The sequence below is a fragment of the Musca autumnalis genome, unplaced genomic scaffold (genome assembly GCF_047663935.1).
Source record: "Musca autumnalis isolate F117 unplaced genomic scaffold, ASM4766393v1 scaffold_1, whole genome shotgun sequence".
Classification (NCBI taxonomy): Eukaryota; Metazoa; Arthropoda; class Insecta; order Diptera; family Muscidae; genus Musca; species Musca autumnalis.
Genome location: NW_027411644.1, coordinates 320,927,907 through 320,944,559, shown reverse-complemented (window position 1 = coordinate 320,944,559; position 16,653 = coordinate 320,927,907). Strand labels below are relative to the sequence as shown.

Genomic DNA, 16,653 nt, shown 5'->3' with positions numbered 1-16,653 from the left:
CACTGCAACAAACTTTGCTGCTTCATTCATTTTTCTCTGTTCTAACATTAGTGGTTGCGGTTGCAATTTCTAACTTTTCGGAAAATGCAACACCACACAATGTGATGAGAAACTAGACAACAACAATGGCGATGACGATGACGACGACGACAAGAACAACAGCAACCAACTATTCTATAAGGATAAAAACAAAGAACAAATGAAATGAAAAGAGAAAACTCAAGTGAATGAATGAAATGAATGCATGCAAGCAATGAAACCAAACACATTCATACATAACATGAAGCATACATACCAACAAATGCTGGCCATCATCATCAGTATAACAAAAACAAGAAAGACAATGTGAAAGGGTAATTTTTCTTTTGGCCAAATAAATCCAATTAAAACGTCATTTATGTTTTCTTGTTTTTGTTGCAACTGCTGCTGTTAAGAGTGCTTACGGCACTAAAGTCCCCTCTTTTAGCTAAGCTGATAGACCCCTGGGCCAGCCTAACCACTTCAAAAGGGAATAGAAATGTGAATTAAAAAAAAAACCCAACGAATGGAAAACAGAAACCGGTAACAGAAGAAAATCTACCTTCAATTTACATTTACCGGAACTGAAAATGAAATAGTAACTGAAATAAAAAGAAGAAGAAGACGAAAAAAGAACGCTAGTTGAAGATGAATACAAATATAATATAGCTTCAAGAGGTTATACACACTGAACAAGAAGAAGGTTTCTTGTGTTTGTTTGTGGGAATACGGATGGAAAGAAAAGGGAGGGGAATTTTGAATCCTGATTTTAAATTTTTAGGCAAAAATGGATTTAAAAATTGCACTATGGGATTATTTATCCCAGGGTGACGTAGGGGATGGAAGATACCAAGGAACGGTCCTGACCGGTTTTAACATGGCAACGCCCAGAATTTATCTTGGTCCCTCTTTCATCTCAAGTGGACACTGACCTCCCCGTGGTGTCACATGGGAACTGCCTTTAACACCCGTTAAAGGTAGTGAGCTAACATGTGCCGCGGGTTCATCCATAAGAACGTTAAAAACTTGGGTTTGGGCGTCGGGTTAGTAACCCTCCCCTAGAAAAAAAAACAGCCCACTATGAAAAAACGAAAGAAAAGAAAAACGAACCCCTCTAAAGTTGATGAACCCCGCAAACGTTTTAAGAACCATGACCTGCGAATCTGCACTTGGAATGTTTGCACTCTTTATAGAGAAGGTGCAGTCTTCGCATTGGCAGACGTGCTTGAAAAGTACTAGGCCGATATTACTGCCATACAGGAAATACGATGGATTGGGAAAGGCGTCACAATAACACCTAAAGGTGACGCACTGTATTTATGCCATGATGTAAAGCAAGAGTTTGGTTGCTGATTTGTAGTTAGTCGGAGACTAAAACATCTGGTATCCAGCTTCACCCAGTGAATGAAAGACTTGCTGCAATTCGAATAAAAGCTAAATTCTTCAACATCAGCATTATTTGCCCTCATGCTCCCACTGAAAGGAAAGGACGAAAAGACTAAAGATATATCATACGAGCGCTTAGAAGAAACATATGACCGTTGCCCTGCCCATGACATTAAAATCATTCTAGGCGATTTTAATGCCAAAATTGGAAAGGAGAATATCTCTGGCCCAACAGTCGGGAAATTCAGTCTCCACAGTGAAACATCTGACAATGGTATGAGGCTGATAGACTTTGCAGCTGCAAAAAACATGGTAGTTAACAGTACCAGATTTAATCATCTCGATATTCATAAGGGCACCTGGCTATATCCAGATCAGAAAACAAGGAATCAAATTGATCATGTTGTGATACATGGAAGACATTCATCGAGCGTGTTGGATGTACGATCGTTCCGAGGCGCAAACATTGATTCGGACCACTACCTTGTTGCAGCAAAGGTACGCACCCGCTTAAACGTAGCAAACAAAGTACGAACAGACACAACACGAAAGTTAGACATCGTTAAACTGCAATCACAACAGGTAGCCACAGCATATTCCACTCAACTAGCCCAATTGCTTAAACAAAGCACTTCTCATCCCGATAACATATCAGCGCAATGGCAAAGCATTGCCCACTCCATGCAAACAGCCGCAAAATCCATACTTGGATACCAGAGACCTTCACCAAGGAATCCATGGTATGATCAGGAGTGTCGTGCTGCCACCGAAGAGAAAAATGCGGCATATAGGGCTACTTTACAATCCGTAGCAACGCGTAGCGCACGAGAGAGATACAGGAAGAAAAGGAGAGAGGAGAAACGTCTTTTCCGCAGGAAAAAGAGAGAGATGGAAAAGCGGGAGTGTGAAAAAATCGAGATGTACAGGAGCCAGAATGAAGTCCGAAAATTCTACCAAAGAGTCAAGCATCAAACTGATAGCTTTGGTACAGGCCCATCCTTCTGTAAAGACCAGCAAGGTAATTTGGTAACTGATACAGATAGTGTACTCAGGATATGGAAAGAACATTTTTCAAAACTGTTGGTATCCAATAGCAGCGAAGACGACGAAGATACCACAGTCCCAATCCCAGAAGATGGTATTGAATGTATACCGCCCAGCCAAGATGAGGTAAAGACAGCAATAAATCGGCTGAAGAATAATAAGGCAGCAGGAGCCGATGTCTTACCAGCCGAGCTGTTCAAAACCGGAGGCGACACGCTGATAAGGTGTATTCATCAGCTAGTTAGCACCATCTGGCAGGAAGAACGAGTACCCGACGATTGGAACCTGAGTATTCTGTGCTCCGTCCACAAGAAGAGAGATGAAACTGTATGCTGTAACTATAGGGGCATAAGTCTACTCCCTATTGCCTACAAGATCGTGTCAGGGATATTTTGCGAACGACTAAAGCCTATGGTTAACGAGATAATTGGACCATACCAATGCGGCTTTAGACCTGGCAAGTCCAGCATTTGTCCAGATATTTAGCCTGCGGCAAATCCTGGAGAAGACCCAAGAGATGCAGATCGACACCTACCACCTTTTTGTCGATTATAAAGCAGCCTTCGACAGCCCGCTGCGTTCAAAAGTATTCCAAGCCATGTCTGAATTTGGTATCCCCGCAAAGCTCATCCGGTTTTGTAAAATGACTTTAACTGACACGAGGTCCTCAGTTAAAATAGTAAAGACCCTCTCCGAAGAGTTTGGTACCAAAAGAGGTTTCAGACAAGGAGACAGCCTTTCGTGTGATCTCTTGAAGATCCTGCTGGAAAAGGTTATACGAGAGGCAAACGTCAAAAGAAGAGGCACAATCTACACCAATAGCCACATGTTACTTGCTTAGACTGATGATATAGACATCATGTGCCGATCAGTAAAAGAGGTAACTGATACCTTTACGAGGGTCGAAGGAGAATCTGCTAAAGTGTGTCTGGCGGTAAACGACGAGAAGACCAGATTGATGGTGTCGACGCGCAATGCGCCATTGAGATCGGACCAACTGTTGAAGTTGGTTCCTATAATTTTGAGGTAGTAAAAGACTTCGTCTACCTCGGCACCTCGGTAAACACAACAAACCATATCAGTTGTGAAATAAAAAGAAGAATTGTATTGGTCCACAGATGCTACTTTGGCTTAAGTAAGCAGTTTAAAAACAAAGCTACATCTCGTCAAACAAAAATAACGCTCTATAACGAAGCCTGGGTACTTGCGCAAGCAGACATGGCAGTGCTTTGTGTGTTTGAGAGAAAAATTCTTCGAAAGATCTACGGACCAATCTGCGTTGACGGTGAATATCGACGTCGCATGAACCACGAGCTGTATCTGCTATACAACGACATCAATATTGTTAAACGTATCGAGATGCAGCGATTGCGTTAGCTAGGCCATATCATAAGAATGAGCGACGATGAACGATGAAAAAGGCGTATAAATACGGACCGCTTGGCGGTGCACGCAGAATTGGCAGGCCAAGGAATAGATGGCGCAAACAAGTGAACGATGAGATGAAAATGCGCGGTATTCCAGAGTGCTAAGCAACAAATAGAGAGAATTGGAGATCTTGTCTTAGTTCGGCCTATGGAACAAATGTTCTGTAATGGGCCAGCTAAGTAAGTAAGGATAATTTACCAAAAAAAAACGTAGATAATTCATCGAACAATGTTCAGCGACGTAGATAATTTATTGATCCATCAACATCAATAATTTATGAACCAACCGGATAACTTATTCTTCACTGAATTCAGGGTTTATAATTTAGAGTATAAGGAAACTCTCCTCATTCCACTGTGACTGCAGAGTTAATTAAAAATTCCAATTTTTAAAGTAATTATTTTAATGTCCATTATATTTGTTAAGATTCACAAGTATATGCGAATACAAATGTTGTTATGTATTGTAAACATCCTGCAGCAAGGATTAAATGGTAATGAAAACAGGTCCTTCCATTTATTTTCGAGCTTAGGCTTTACAGAAAAAAAATGAATCCATGAACGACTCAAAATATAAACACATATGCTGTGGTCAGGACAGGCATGGAAAGACCAAACTTTTTTTTGGGAGGGCGGGGATTTTACTTTCAACATTGTCCACTTTTTTGTGTTTAAGCAGTCATACCAAAGACCAAACTTATTTTTTTGGGAGGGGGATTTTACTTTTAACATTATTCACTTTTTTGTGTTTCAGCAATTCGTTTGCAAACAGCCATTGTCATTAATCCTTTATGCCTTAAAATTTTTGCCTGTTATTTTAATTCGTTTTTCTTCTTCCTTTCTTTCTTTCTCCTTCTCCAACAGCTGGCTTCATCTGGTGATGGCCATAAAAACGACCCACCGTTGCCTTTGGATTTAGATGTTCCCTACAATGATGACTACAGTATTTACCATAATGCGGATACAAATTCTGAATCCAGTTCAAGCGCTACATTAGCGAATTCCGATAAAGAACAACAGCGTAAAACGCAACAAGCATCTGTGATAACGTGGCGTAATGCTGGTCAGCAGCAAGCAAAAGGTGTTGGCGGTTCTGATACATCTGCCAACACTCCACCACCACCATTTACCCCCTCCTCCTCATCATCATCGTCATCGACGAAATACAATCGCAACCGCAACATTATTGTTAGTAATTATAATCCAAACAACAACAATAACAACAACAACAATGGAGACACTTCATACAACAATAACAATGTGAGGAAAACCTATACCAAACATAAAAACATCATTGTCAGCACCTACAATAATCGTTCATCGTATGACGATTTTAATGACAGCAGCAATGGTGGCGGCGGTGGTTTCTTCAACAACAATTGGACCACAATTTTTATGGGCAATGATCGTCCCATCCACAAAACCCATGTGGAAATTATAACGAAAAATGGTGCCACAAAAAAACCAAATATCATTGTTAATAATTATAATCCTGAAATAATGATGGCTCCCAATCCCCATAATCCCAATTTCAATAGCATGTTGATGACCAGTTTGTTGAGTAATCGCGGTGGAGATTTTGGTGATTCGCCAAACACGGTGAAATCGTTGTATGATCGTAAAATAACGTGCATGTTGTATTTGCAAGCGGATCACACCTTCTTTCAGAAAATGGGTTCTGATGAGGCTAGCATAGAGGCCATAACAAGACATGTGCAGAGGGCTAATTCGATTTATAAAAATACAGGTAAGTGGTATATAAAAGTCAAATGAAGAGGAAAGAAAATGTATATTTTGCTATAAAATTAAATGGTGTCTATGTCAAATAAAAACGGCAATACTCCTCTCAAAACTATGTTTAGTAAACACGATTTAGATGTTTTATACCCTCCACCCTCGACACCGACTCCGAATTTTTTAGATAATTATCTCTAATCTATTTTCTGTTGATGCAAAACAAAATATTGGGCAAAATTTACATTTTTATTTGATAGATCAGTGGTAACTCTTCTAGTTAAGTGCATACATCAATGTATAGGTTGTGAGCGTGAATAAAGAGCACAAGGGAGGCCCTGCCTTATATTGGAATACATACATATCTCTCTGTAAACAAATACAAATGCAAAACACACATTCTGGGTTTACGAACCACACAGTAAAAACATTTATTTACCTATAAATAATCCTTTAACAGATCGAGAGGGATCCCATATTCAGAAATCCTTTTACTGCAATTTTGTATTTTTCGGAGTCGACTCCGGAGTCAGAGTCGGAGTCGTGAAAAAAGTGGCCTGGAGTCGGAGTCCGCCAATTTTTACCTCGACTCCAAAGCTCTGTATACTAAATTTGTTTTTCAGTTTGTAACGCATTGGTACAATCATTTGCGACTTTATAACGTATATCGTCATCATAAATGCCAAAAGTCGTAACTAACAAAATAATAATTTTACAAAAAATTAATTTTGATTTTTTTGGGGATACGACTTCGGGCATTTATGGTGACAATATATGGAGATTTCTGAGTGAAATTGGACACTTTTTCAAAAAGTGGTTTTCGATTTCCTTTATTTTTTGCTGAATTAATGCTGCGTATCGGCAAAACATTTTAGTATACTTTTTTTTTAATTTTTTTTTACTAGCGGTTCCAAAGATTTCACGCCTTGAAAAAGTCAAATTCTGTAAAAACTATATAAAACGCAATACTCATAACTTCTTTAATAGTGGTCCAGTTTAAAAAAAAACATTTTAGGAGGGTTGGCTCTTTTTAGGTGGGATGGCTTTTATTTTGCTTTTCAAACAGTCAGGCTTAATCCCATAGTCGTTTTAATAAAATATTAAAACAACAACTACAGGATTAAGCCTGAATATTTTGAGAAGCAAAATAGATGGATTAAGTCTGACTATTTTGAAAAACAAAAATCTTTTTTTGTATATTTTGTTGTATATCAGCAATTTAACAAAAAAATTGCACAGTGGACTTGCATGTAATTTTCGCGATTTAATATTTAAAATCAATTTTTAACTATGATTGTACTCTTCGATTTTATTGATTTTTTATTGGATATATTAATTACGAATATTTACAATTTTTCTAAACTTTAATTATACCCTCATCATTATATACACTTTCATACGAGCAAAATGTGCCTTATAGAAATAATGGTTTTAGACCCCAGGTATGTTTGGACGAAACACGTTTCAAACAATTTGGAGTTGATATAGCCATGCCCGTCCGTATGTCTGGCTGGCTGGAACGTACGATAACTCTCGAACGGATCACCCGATTCGGTCCAAAATATGGATTTCGTAATATTTTGTCGAAGATGGGTTATATTGGTCCACTCCTTCCGGTACCTCCCCCACAAAAGTTCGAAAATGTTCGGAAAATTTGTGCGCACGATAACCAGACTTAGATGAGGTTCCGATATGGACTTAATCGGTCCACTCCTTCGGGTACCTCCCACACAAAATTTCGGAAAAGTTCGAGTCGCTTTGATTTTTGTTGTAACAACTTATATTAACTGCCCATAATACGACGGTACATGTTTCATCAGGGGCAAGTCTTTACTTCCTGAGAAAATAGCTTGAATGTTGCAAAAAACCCCTATGGCACCGCGGCTGGAGCGCAAGATAACTCTCGAACGGATCTGCCGATTCGGTCCAAAATTTGGATTTCGTAATATTTTGTCCATGCTTAGATTAAGTTCGAAGATGAGCCATATTGGTTCACTGCTTCTGGTACCTCCCCCACAAAATGTTCGGAAAAATTGTTCGCACGATAACTCTTGAAGGGAGTCACCGATTTGGTCCATACTGTACACATCCTAATACATCTACTAGATATACACCTTTTTCAGATGTAATTCGAATCATTTTAGTTGTAATTCGAGAATTCCATTTGTAATTCGTAACATTTTATTTGTAATTCGAGAATTCCATTTGTAATTCGAAACATTTCAATTGTAATTCGAATTATTCCATTTGTAATTCGAACTATTCTATTTGTTATTCGAATTATTCCATTTGAAATTTGAATTATTCCATTTGAAATTCGAATTATTCCATTTATAATTCGAATTATTCCATTTGAAATTCGAATTATTCTATTTGTAATTCGAATGATTCTATTTGTAATTCGTATTATTTTATTTGTAATTCGAATTGTTTTAGTTGTAATTCGAATTATTCCATTTGAAATTCGAATTATTCCATTTGTAATTCGAATTATTCTATTTGTAATTACAATAGGAATAATTCGAATTACAAGTGGAATAATTCGAATTACAAATAAAACAATTCGAATTACAAATAAAATAATTCAAATTACAAATAGAATAATTCGAATTACAAATAAAATAATTCGAATTTCAAATGAAATAATTCGAATTACAAATGGAATAATTCGAATTTCAAGTGGAATAATTCGAATTACAAATGGAATAATTCGAATTACAAATAAAATAATTCGAATTACAAATGGAATAATTCGAATTACAAATGGAATAATACGAATTACAAATGAAATTCTCGAATTACAAATAAAATGTTACGAATTACAATTAGAATAATCGAATTACAAATGAAATGTTACGAATTACAACTGGAATGTTTCGAATTACATGTGAAAAAGGTGTAGATCAGGTTCGAATATGGACTATATTTGTCCTCTCCGTCGGGTACCTAGCACACCAAATTTCGGATAAGTTCACTTTAAGACCTGCTCTCGAATCAATTTGATTTTTGAAGTAACTTGCATTCGCTGCCTCAATTACGACGGTAAAAGTTTTTTCATGCAAAAATCCATACTACTTAAGAAAACAGCCAGAAAGGTGTAAAATACCCCTATGGCACCATATGTAGTGGCTGGAGAGAACGATAACTCTATAACTGATCAAACGAGTTGTTCCAAAATTTTGCCTTCGTCATATTTTGTCCAAAGTTAGTTTCAATTCGAAGATAGGCAAAACTTCCGGTACTTCCCCCGAGTATTTAAAAAATGTCACTTAAATGATATGCACGAAATTTGGTTCAAACTTTGGATCTCTTAATATTTTGTCCAAATTTAGTTTAACTTCTAAAATGGAGGTACCTTAGGGTACCTACCCAACAAAGGTTCAGCATTTGTGTCTGGGTGCAGTTTAAGGTTCGTTCGAAGATCCTTTGGAGATGTACACCGGTGCTGTTCGTTGTGGTTTTGTTTACAGCGATATTATGTTTTCCGTGGACAAGTCCATTCTTCCTAGCATACTGATCCAAAAGTTATACGATGACTTGGGGCGCGATATCTATCGAGAAGGTATGACTCCTATACTGAGATCCACTTCCATAATGGACTATGTCAGTACATTCCTTTAAGTACCTTCTCTCCTTTTGAACTTAATCCTAATCCACATTTTCGTCGGCAAGTTCAAATGTTCAAAAAAGGCCACAAAATACTGACCCTTAATACATTCGATCTGACCGTAGATGAAAGTTACAATTCACATAGGCTGAGGGTATATCTCTGTCGGAAAAGGCGACTGATACTTTTTTACTTGTTTCTTTTTAGGGATTTACCTTAAATATTTTACCTTAAATATTACCAAAGCCCACTGTGCATTTTTTTCTATTTTTATTAGATTTTCTAGATTTTTTTTCTACTTGGACCAATATTAAAGAAATTGTGAGTATTTCTTGCATATTGCAGAATTCGACTTTTTAAAGGCCCGATATCTTTGAAACCGTTAGTCAGAAAAACAAATTAAAAATGGAATGTTTTGCTGATGGGCGGCATCACCTCAACAAAAAATAAAGGAAATCAAAAAACACTTTTTGAAAAAGTGTCCGATTTCACTTAAGGTAAGGTCACATTAGGGAAATATTTGGTACAAATTAGTTTTCCCATATTTGCCCAAACAAATGTGAATTTCATACAAAATTTTATTTGTGTTCACATTACAGGCAAATATTTGACACATTTTGTTTGTTCAAACAGTGACAAATAACGAAATGGGCAAACATGTTTGCCGTGTGTTCACATTTGAAGAGATATTTTCACCCAGAAATTGTTTGAGCAAACTGCCAGAAAATATAAAATTATTTGGCCGAGAAAAATAGAGAGAGAAAAAGAGAGAAATAATAAAAATGGCGTTGTGTTTATTGTTTGTTGTGGAGAAGGCAAATCAAAGACCACATGTTTGGCAATGAGTGCCTTGTCGGAATGAGTTCATTTGTGTATTGTTGCGAATGTATGTGAATTATGGCACATTGTGCCTTGGAAAATTTTTTTTTATAAACAGCTTTCAATTTTGTTTATTATGAATTCATATTTGTATTTAAATGTTGTCAACGTAGTATTTCAACCAAAAGGGTGAAGACAGTTTACCATGAAAACGTTTTCTATTAATGAAAATAATATACAGGTTATCAAGATAATGTTTTTAAACATAGAAAACGAAGTTTCTTTGTATTGACTTTTTTATAAAAAAATCGCGCTTTTTGTAAAATTAGTTGGTGAAGTTTGTGAAGATAATATTGGGCGTATAAATAAAAATCCATGTATAACAATAATAACCAAATGAAAAACAGTGTCAAATTCAATATGCAGCACTTTGTTTGGCTTCTTCAAAATTTTTCGAAAAAATTGACATTTTACCGCAGCTATTTACAGCTTGCCACGGTAATATTTTTAAAATAAAGAAGATTTTTTGTACTGATTTATTAAAGTAGACAGATAATCGGGATTAAAACGTCGGTTGTTGTTTTCAAGACAGTATTGGATGTATAAATAACAAAACTAAATCCGCGTAGCAGTACAATTATAACCCAATAATAACCCAATAATTACGTCACAATTACTATTGTAATGTATGCCAATACGTCTAATAATTTCTGAGGTTTTGCGTTTTTCTAAAACCCACCATTTTTGATGCGCATCCGGTTTCAGTAGCACCCATCAAAAATATGTCTATATACACCTATTTCAAACAGATTCTTCACGAACTGCGGATGTGCCTCCACATTCCATTTTTGGTAAAATCGCGTATAAAGGATTCCATTTATGTAAGAAATGTTAAAGAAAATCGCGGTTTAATACGCTGATTCGTCAAAATATATTTTTGCCGATTTTCGTATTTTCAAGGTATCTATATCCGCGGTTTTAGTCGATGGATTCGATCGCGGAAGGTCTCATTAGATCCGTCGCGTAAAAAAACTAAATTCACGCGGGGTACAAAGGAAATTGAATAACACTTGTAAATTTTAAACTCAAAAAATAGGTTTTTTTGAAAAACCCCGAAATTCCGGCTTCAAAATGTCAGCATCAATTTTAGGTGGATGCAGTGGATATATCGAAAAATGATACACTAGTATCACATTTCCCATGAAGTATTCTTTGAGTCTTTCTTTGAGCATATGTCTATAAAATGTAAGGTTAAGCCAGAAATCCGAAGGGAGCATAAAAAAAACTTGTTGGCTTCAACCCATTTTTAGCTATTTTTCTACATTGATGCCAACACAGCTTCCACTTAAATTAATTTTTATGGTCGACCTTATGGGATTCCTCCTAAAACACTTCATTTTAAAGAATGTATATCGTACTATATAGAATATGTTAGCAGTTCGCGAATTCTGAATGGGTGAAACTCGGATTCATCGATTGTAAAACATTTTTGGTTTTCGCCATATACATATATACATATATAAATCCCTCACCTCCCATTTATTTCTTTATTCACTAATTATTGACTTCGTATTATATATTTACAAGAAATTTCGTCATTTTATGGTCATAATGCCCCTTTTTAATATGTGACAACAATGTGTTTCAGCAGATGTTTGCTCTTGTTTGCTCTTACAAACAAATTGTAAGACCAAATAAATGTTTGTCAAAAAAGGAGGGAAATATTTGCTGAACGGTGTTCACATTAAAAGCAGTTTGGTTAAATTTTTGTTTGCTTCCAAATAGTTTTGTTTTCCCACAATCAGCTGTTTTCTTGTTTGCCTTTGAAAAATATTTGCTGGTCAAATTGTGGCAAACAAATATTTGTCACTTTTGAGCAAATATTTGCCTAATGTGACCTTACCTTTAGAAATCCCCATATATTCTTGATCAGGATAAAATTTCGAGTCGATCTAGCCATGTCCGTCTGTTCTAGTCACACTAGCGTCCACAAAAATTTAGCTAGAACTCCATATTTTTGCACCCTAGTATCTTTTTTCTATAAGCCGGTCAAATTCGAAGACGGGCCATACCGGCCCATGTTTTGTTATAGCTCCCATATAAGGGTACCTCCCGATGTTCGGTATTTTGAGGGTTTTAGCTACAATTTTTAACCAAACTAGCTGTAACATGACATTTAATGTTCTGAGAGATCAAAGCACTTCTCCACCAAAAACTGTCAACATTGGTCCATCTTAATGTATAGGCCCCATATAAGGGTACCTCCGGATTTTCGGTATTTTGAGAATTTTAGCTACAATTTTTAAACGGACTAGCTGTAATTTGACATTAGAGATACTTAGGGATCAAAGCACTTCTTCACAAAAAATTTTCAGCATAGGTCCATGTTTAGGTTTAGGTTTATTTTGACTGTTTTAGCTACATTTTTTGACTGAACAACCCGCAATTTGCCGTTTGAGATTCCCTACAGTCACGCAATTTCTCCACTAAATATTGTGAGCATATGTTCATGTTTTGCAATCGTCCCATATACCCCACAGCTCCCTATTTTCGGTATTATGAGGTTTTTCGTTACCTTTATTGACTGAACTATCCGTAATTTGACATTTGAGATGTACTGCAGTCACAAAACTTATCCACAGAAAATTCTCAACATAGATCCATGTTGTGGAATAGCACTCATATAACGGTACCTCTCATTTTTCGGTGTTTTTAAGGTTTTCACTACATTTATTGAACTACCCGTAATTTGACATTTCCTGCAGTCACGTAAATTATTCATAGATAATTGTCAACAGAGATCTATGTTTTGGAATAGCCCCCATATAACAGTACATCCCAATTTTCGACATTTTGAGGGGTTATCTACAATTTTTAACCGAGCTAGCTCTAATTTGACATTTTAGGTTCTTAACGGCCACAACACTTCTTCATTAAAAATTGTCTACATAGGCCCATGTTTCGGTATAACACCCATATAACAGTACCTCCCGATTTTAGGTATTTTAGATACATGTGTTGACCGAACTACCTGTAATTTGAAATTGGAGTATCCCAGTGGTCACAACACCTCAAAAAACTTTTTTTTCAATATAGGCCTCAAAAAACGGTAGGACCGATTTTAGTTTTTTTAGTTTTTATCTACATTGTCAGGCAAGATTGAATGTCCTTTAGCACTTATGGTTCCCAATGGTTTAAAACTTCTCTATCAAAAATTGTGGACATTGGTTCACGTTGTGGTATAGCACCCCTAATAATGGTATCTCCCGTTTTTAGCTGACCGCATTGGGTATTTGGGATTCCCAGTATTCAATAAAATATTGCATGGTGGTGGGTAAAAAAAGTTCGGCCCGGCCGAAATGAATGCCTTTTTGCTTGTTAAACATTCATTGGTTTTTTACTTTGCACTTCATTTTCCAAATGTGTCAAATCGTACTATCTTGAGATTTATTAAACTCCACTTTTAAGATTGGACATTTCGAACTTTCGTTCTACGATCCACGGTTTCTGGCTGCGTGACAGTCTCCACATTCTGATTTACTTAGATCGCTTTATATTCTACTAGAACCTTTTGTTTCGTATGACGAACTAAAAATAGATTTTAAAACTCGTCGAACTTATACTTTAATTCTGCAATTCTGGAAGCGTTTGGATGCATCAGCGTTTTTTTTTTCTTCATTTTTTACCAGCATTTTTCTTCGAATTATTTTTCAAATAATCCAAAACTAGAAAAGCTTTGTTTTAATTGTATGAATCTATTGAAATTTATTTTTAATTGAATACCACTCCTCTTAAAATCAAAACAAGCATTTCTAAAATTTAACAACGAAAACAAATACTGTGTGCAGAATTAAATTTCGTTGGGTGTGTTTGAGACAATTTACGTAGAAAAGCAGCACAAAATTGCAAATTCTCGAAATACCAAAAAAACACAATATTGTACCAAACTACCAATTTGTTGTTGTTGTCGTTAGTATTTGTATTACATATGGAATGACGATGACAAATAACGAAATAGACCGCCAAGGATAATATTTGTTTTACATGTTTTGAAGTGGCGGCCAGTGAAGTATATGGAAAGAGAGCAAAAAACCGCAACAAACCACTGAAACAGAACAAAAAAACCAAACTAAAACAAAAAACAACTAAAATTTTTTAGAAACTCAATTTCCTAGTCCTGTGTTTTTTTGTTTTGTTTTCCTCTCTCTGCATATTGAGTATGCAATATGCAGAACGGTGTCCACATAAACACTTACCTCCTACATTGAAACCTGGCATAAAGTAATGAAAAACATGACTGAGCAATTTTTTTCCATTCGACCTACGAAACATTTTTGTTGCATATTTTTCTATTTAGCCGTGGTGGAAAAGTTGTGATTTTTTATTTTTCTGATATTTCAATTGCGGTAGGTGCAGTGCAATGACCATGTTGGGCCATGGCCGCCAGCGGAAGACGGAAATGAATAAAGTTTGTGCACACAAAACAGAACAGAAAAGTTGTTGAGATTTAAATCGGATTTGTTTTGTCACAAACTGAAATTTATTGTGTATTGTGTTTTATACTCGCACGCTCATAACAATCTGAAAAACACACACAAACATACGTATTTACAATGACCAAACGTAGATTGATTTTTCCACTTTACCCCGCCCATATTGTTATCATGTTGAATTTTTTTATTGAATGTATATTGTCGTTGTTGTCCTTTATACTATTTTTTTCATTTTTTTATCTCCATTTCTTTTGTCCTTTCATTTTAGACTTTAACAATGACGGCAAACCTGATAATATCACTTTCATGATAAAACGCATTAAAGTCCACAACATGAATGCCATCAAGGATCCATCATATCGATTTCCTGGAAATTATGGCGTTGAGAAATTCTTGGAATTGTTTTCAGGTAAGTTATTTTCGTTATTGTCGTTTTCTGTTTTGTTGCGAGGAAACATTTGTGATAAGACTTTTATGCCTATCAATTATTTTTTGGTATACGTAGGAAAAATGTATTTTATTTTTGGATATTTAAAATGCTTTGCGTATCGCATTTCTCGTTCCATTTATAAAAAAATTGGGGGAAATTGGGACGACTTTGGTTGTGGGTGAAATTATCATAGTTAGGGGGTGTGGATAAAAAGTCCACAGTTCGGCATTTCGAAAAATGTAAGGAATTATTTAAACATTATGTTGAGGCATTGCAAGGCCACAGAACCAATTAAATTTCCCATGGAATTTATGTATGTAAATAGTGTTTTAGTGGTGATATTGACTATGATGTTTTGTACCGTCTTAACTAGGGCCGCATACACAACATGTTGCCAAAAATTTAAAAATGATCCCATACGACTCCTTAATCTGTACTCTTTTCAACATTGTGTGGGAAGTACCCGAAAGGGTGGTCCGATTTAGTCAATATTCGGACATTATTGGAGACTGTACTAAATAATACGATATTTTACGTACTACCCAGTTTCGTTGGTTCCGGTAGGCTTTTTGGAGATCTTGGATCATTAATTCAGGAAGTATGGACATGCCCCCGATAAAAATTACGCCGTCGTAACAGGACCCGCAACAAGAATTTTTTTGAACAAATTTCAAAACAATCCGATATGAGCTGTTAATTTTCACATTACCAAAATTTTGTCTGAGAAGTTCCCGATTGACTGAACCAACATAAAGTCCATATTTTAACCTGACACATGACTAGATGATATAATACGATGTACAAAGTTCGGACCAATCAAAAACTCCTTGCGAGATATATCTTACGGATTTGTGAATTGAGTTAAGGTTTCTTAGAGCTTTTAGCCCATTGAAGTATTAAGTTGCTCCTAAAAAAATTAAACCGTCGTAAAGGAGGCAGCAAGAACAACCTTCTAGAAAAAAAATCGAGACGATCTGAGAGGAGCTCTTAGACTTCACTTTTCCAACTTTTGTGTGGGAGGTAACGTAGGAGTGGACCGCTATAATCCATATCTGGCAAATATAATACGATGTGCTAAGATTGGACCAAATCGATTGGTCCTTTTTGAAAGTTATCGGTCACTCCATTTTACAGAATATTTGTGAACTTTTGTGGGGAAGGTTCCCGAAGCAGAGGACTGGTATAGCCCATCTTCGAACATAAACTAAGTTTGTGCAAAGTATTTTTACCAGATAAATACGGACACTTTGAGAATACATTTGATTTGGATTTAGGTATTGAACATTTGTCGTCTTATTTTTGGAGTCATTCCTCTCGATAGTTATAGCGTCAACCAGCCATTTTAAATGTGATGTAATGTGTGTATGTAAAGAAGCATGGACTGGTCCATGAAAAAAGATTATATAGTTTTAATCGGAATCCGAAGGACTATTTTGTATAAAATTTTTAAAGCAATTATCGAAGTGCCCCTGAACTGCATTTGATAACTTTTGTGTGGGAGGTACCGGAAGGAGTGGGCTAATATAGTCTATATTCGAACTTGATTTAAGATTGAGAGAAATATTGCATGTGTCAAGGTTGGAACGATATCGTCGATTTTTCGTTTATTGTTCTTTCATGTCCCTGTCCGGGAAATTTCTCTCTTGGAGCTTGATGGGCGATCGTCATTTTGAGAGATTTTGGCTCGAAGATTTT

At 36.1% G+C, this 16,653-nt stretch overlaps 1 protein-coding gene across 1 annotated transcript in view; it reads left to right on the top strand.

Moving 5' to 3' along the window:
- The window catches only part of Kul (Kuzbanian-like), a 614,198-nt gene that overhangs the window by 525,429 nt on the left and 72,116 nt on the right, over positions 1 to 16,653 (top strand). The window contains exons 7-8 of the mRNA XM_073962521.1: positions 4,740 to 5,622; positions 14,797 to 14,937. Of these exons, the coding sequence (XP_073818622.1) occupies positions 4,740 to 5,622; positions 14,797 to 14,937 (1,024 nt within the window). The remainder of the gene's footprint in view (positions 1 to 4,739; positions 5,623 to 14,796; positions 14,938 to 16,653) is intronic.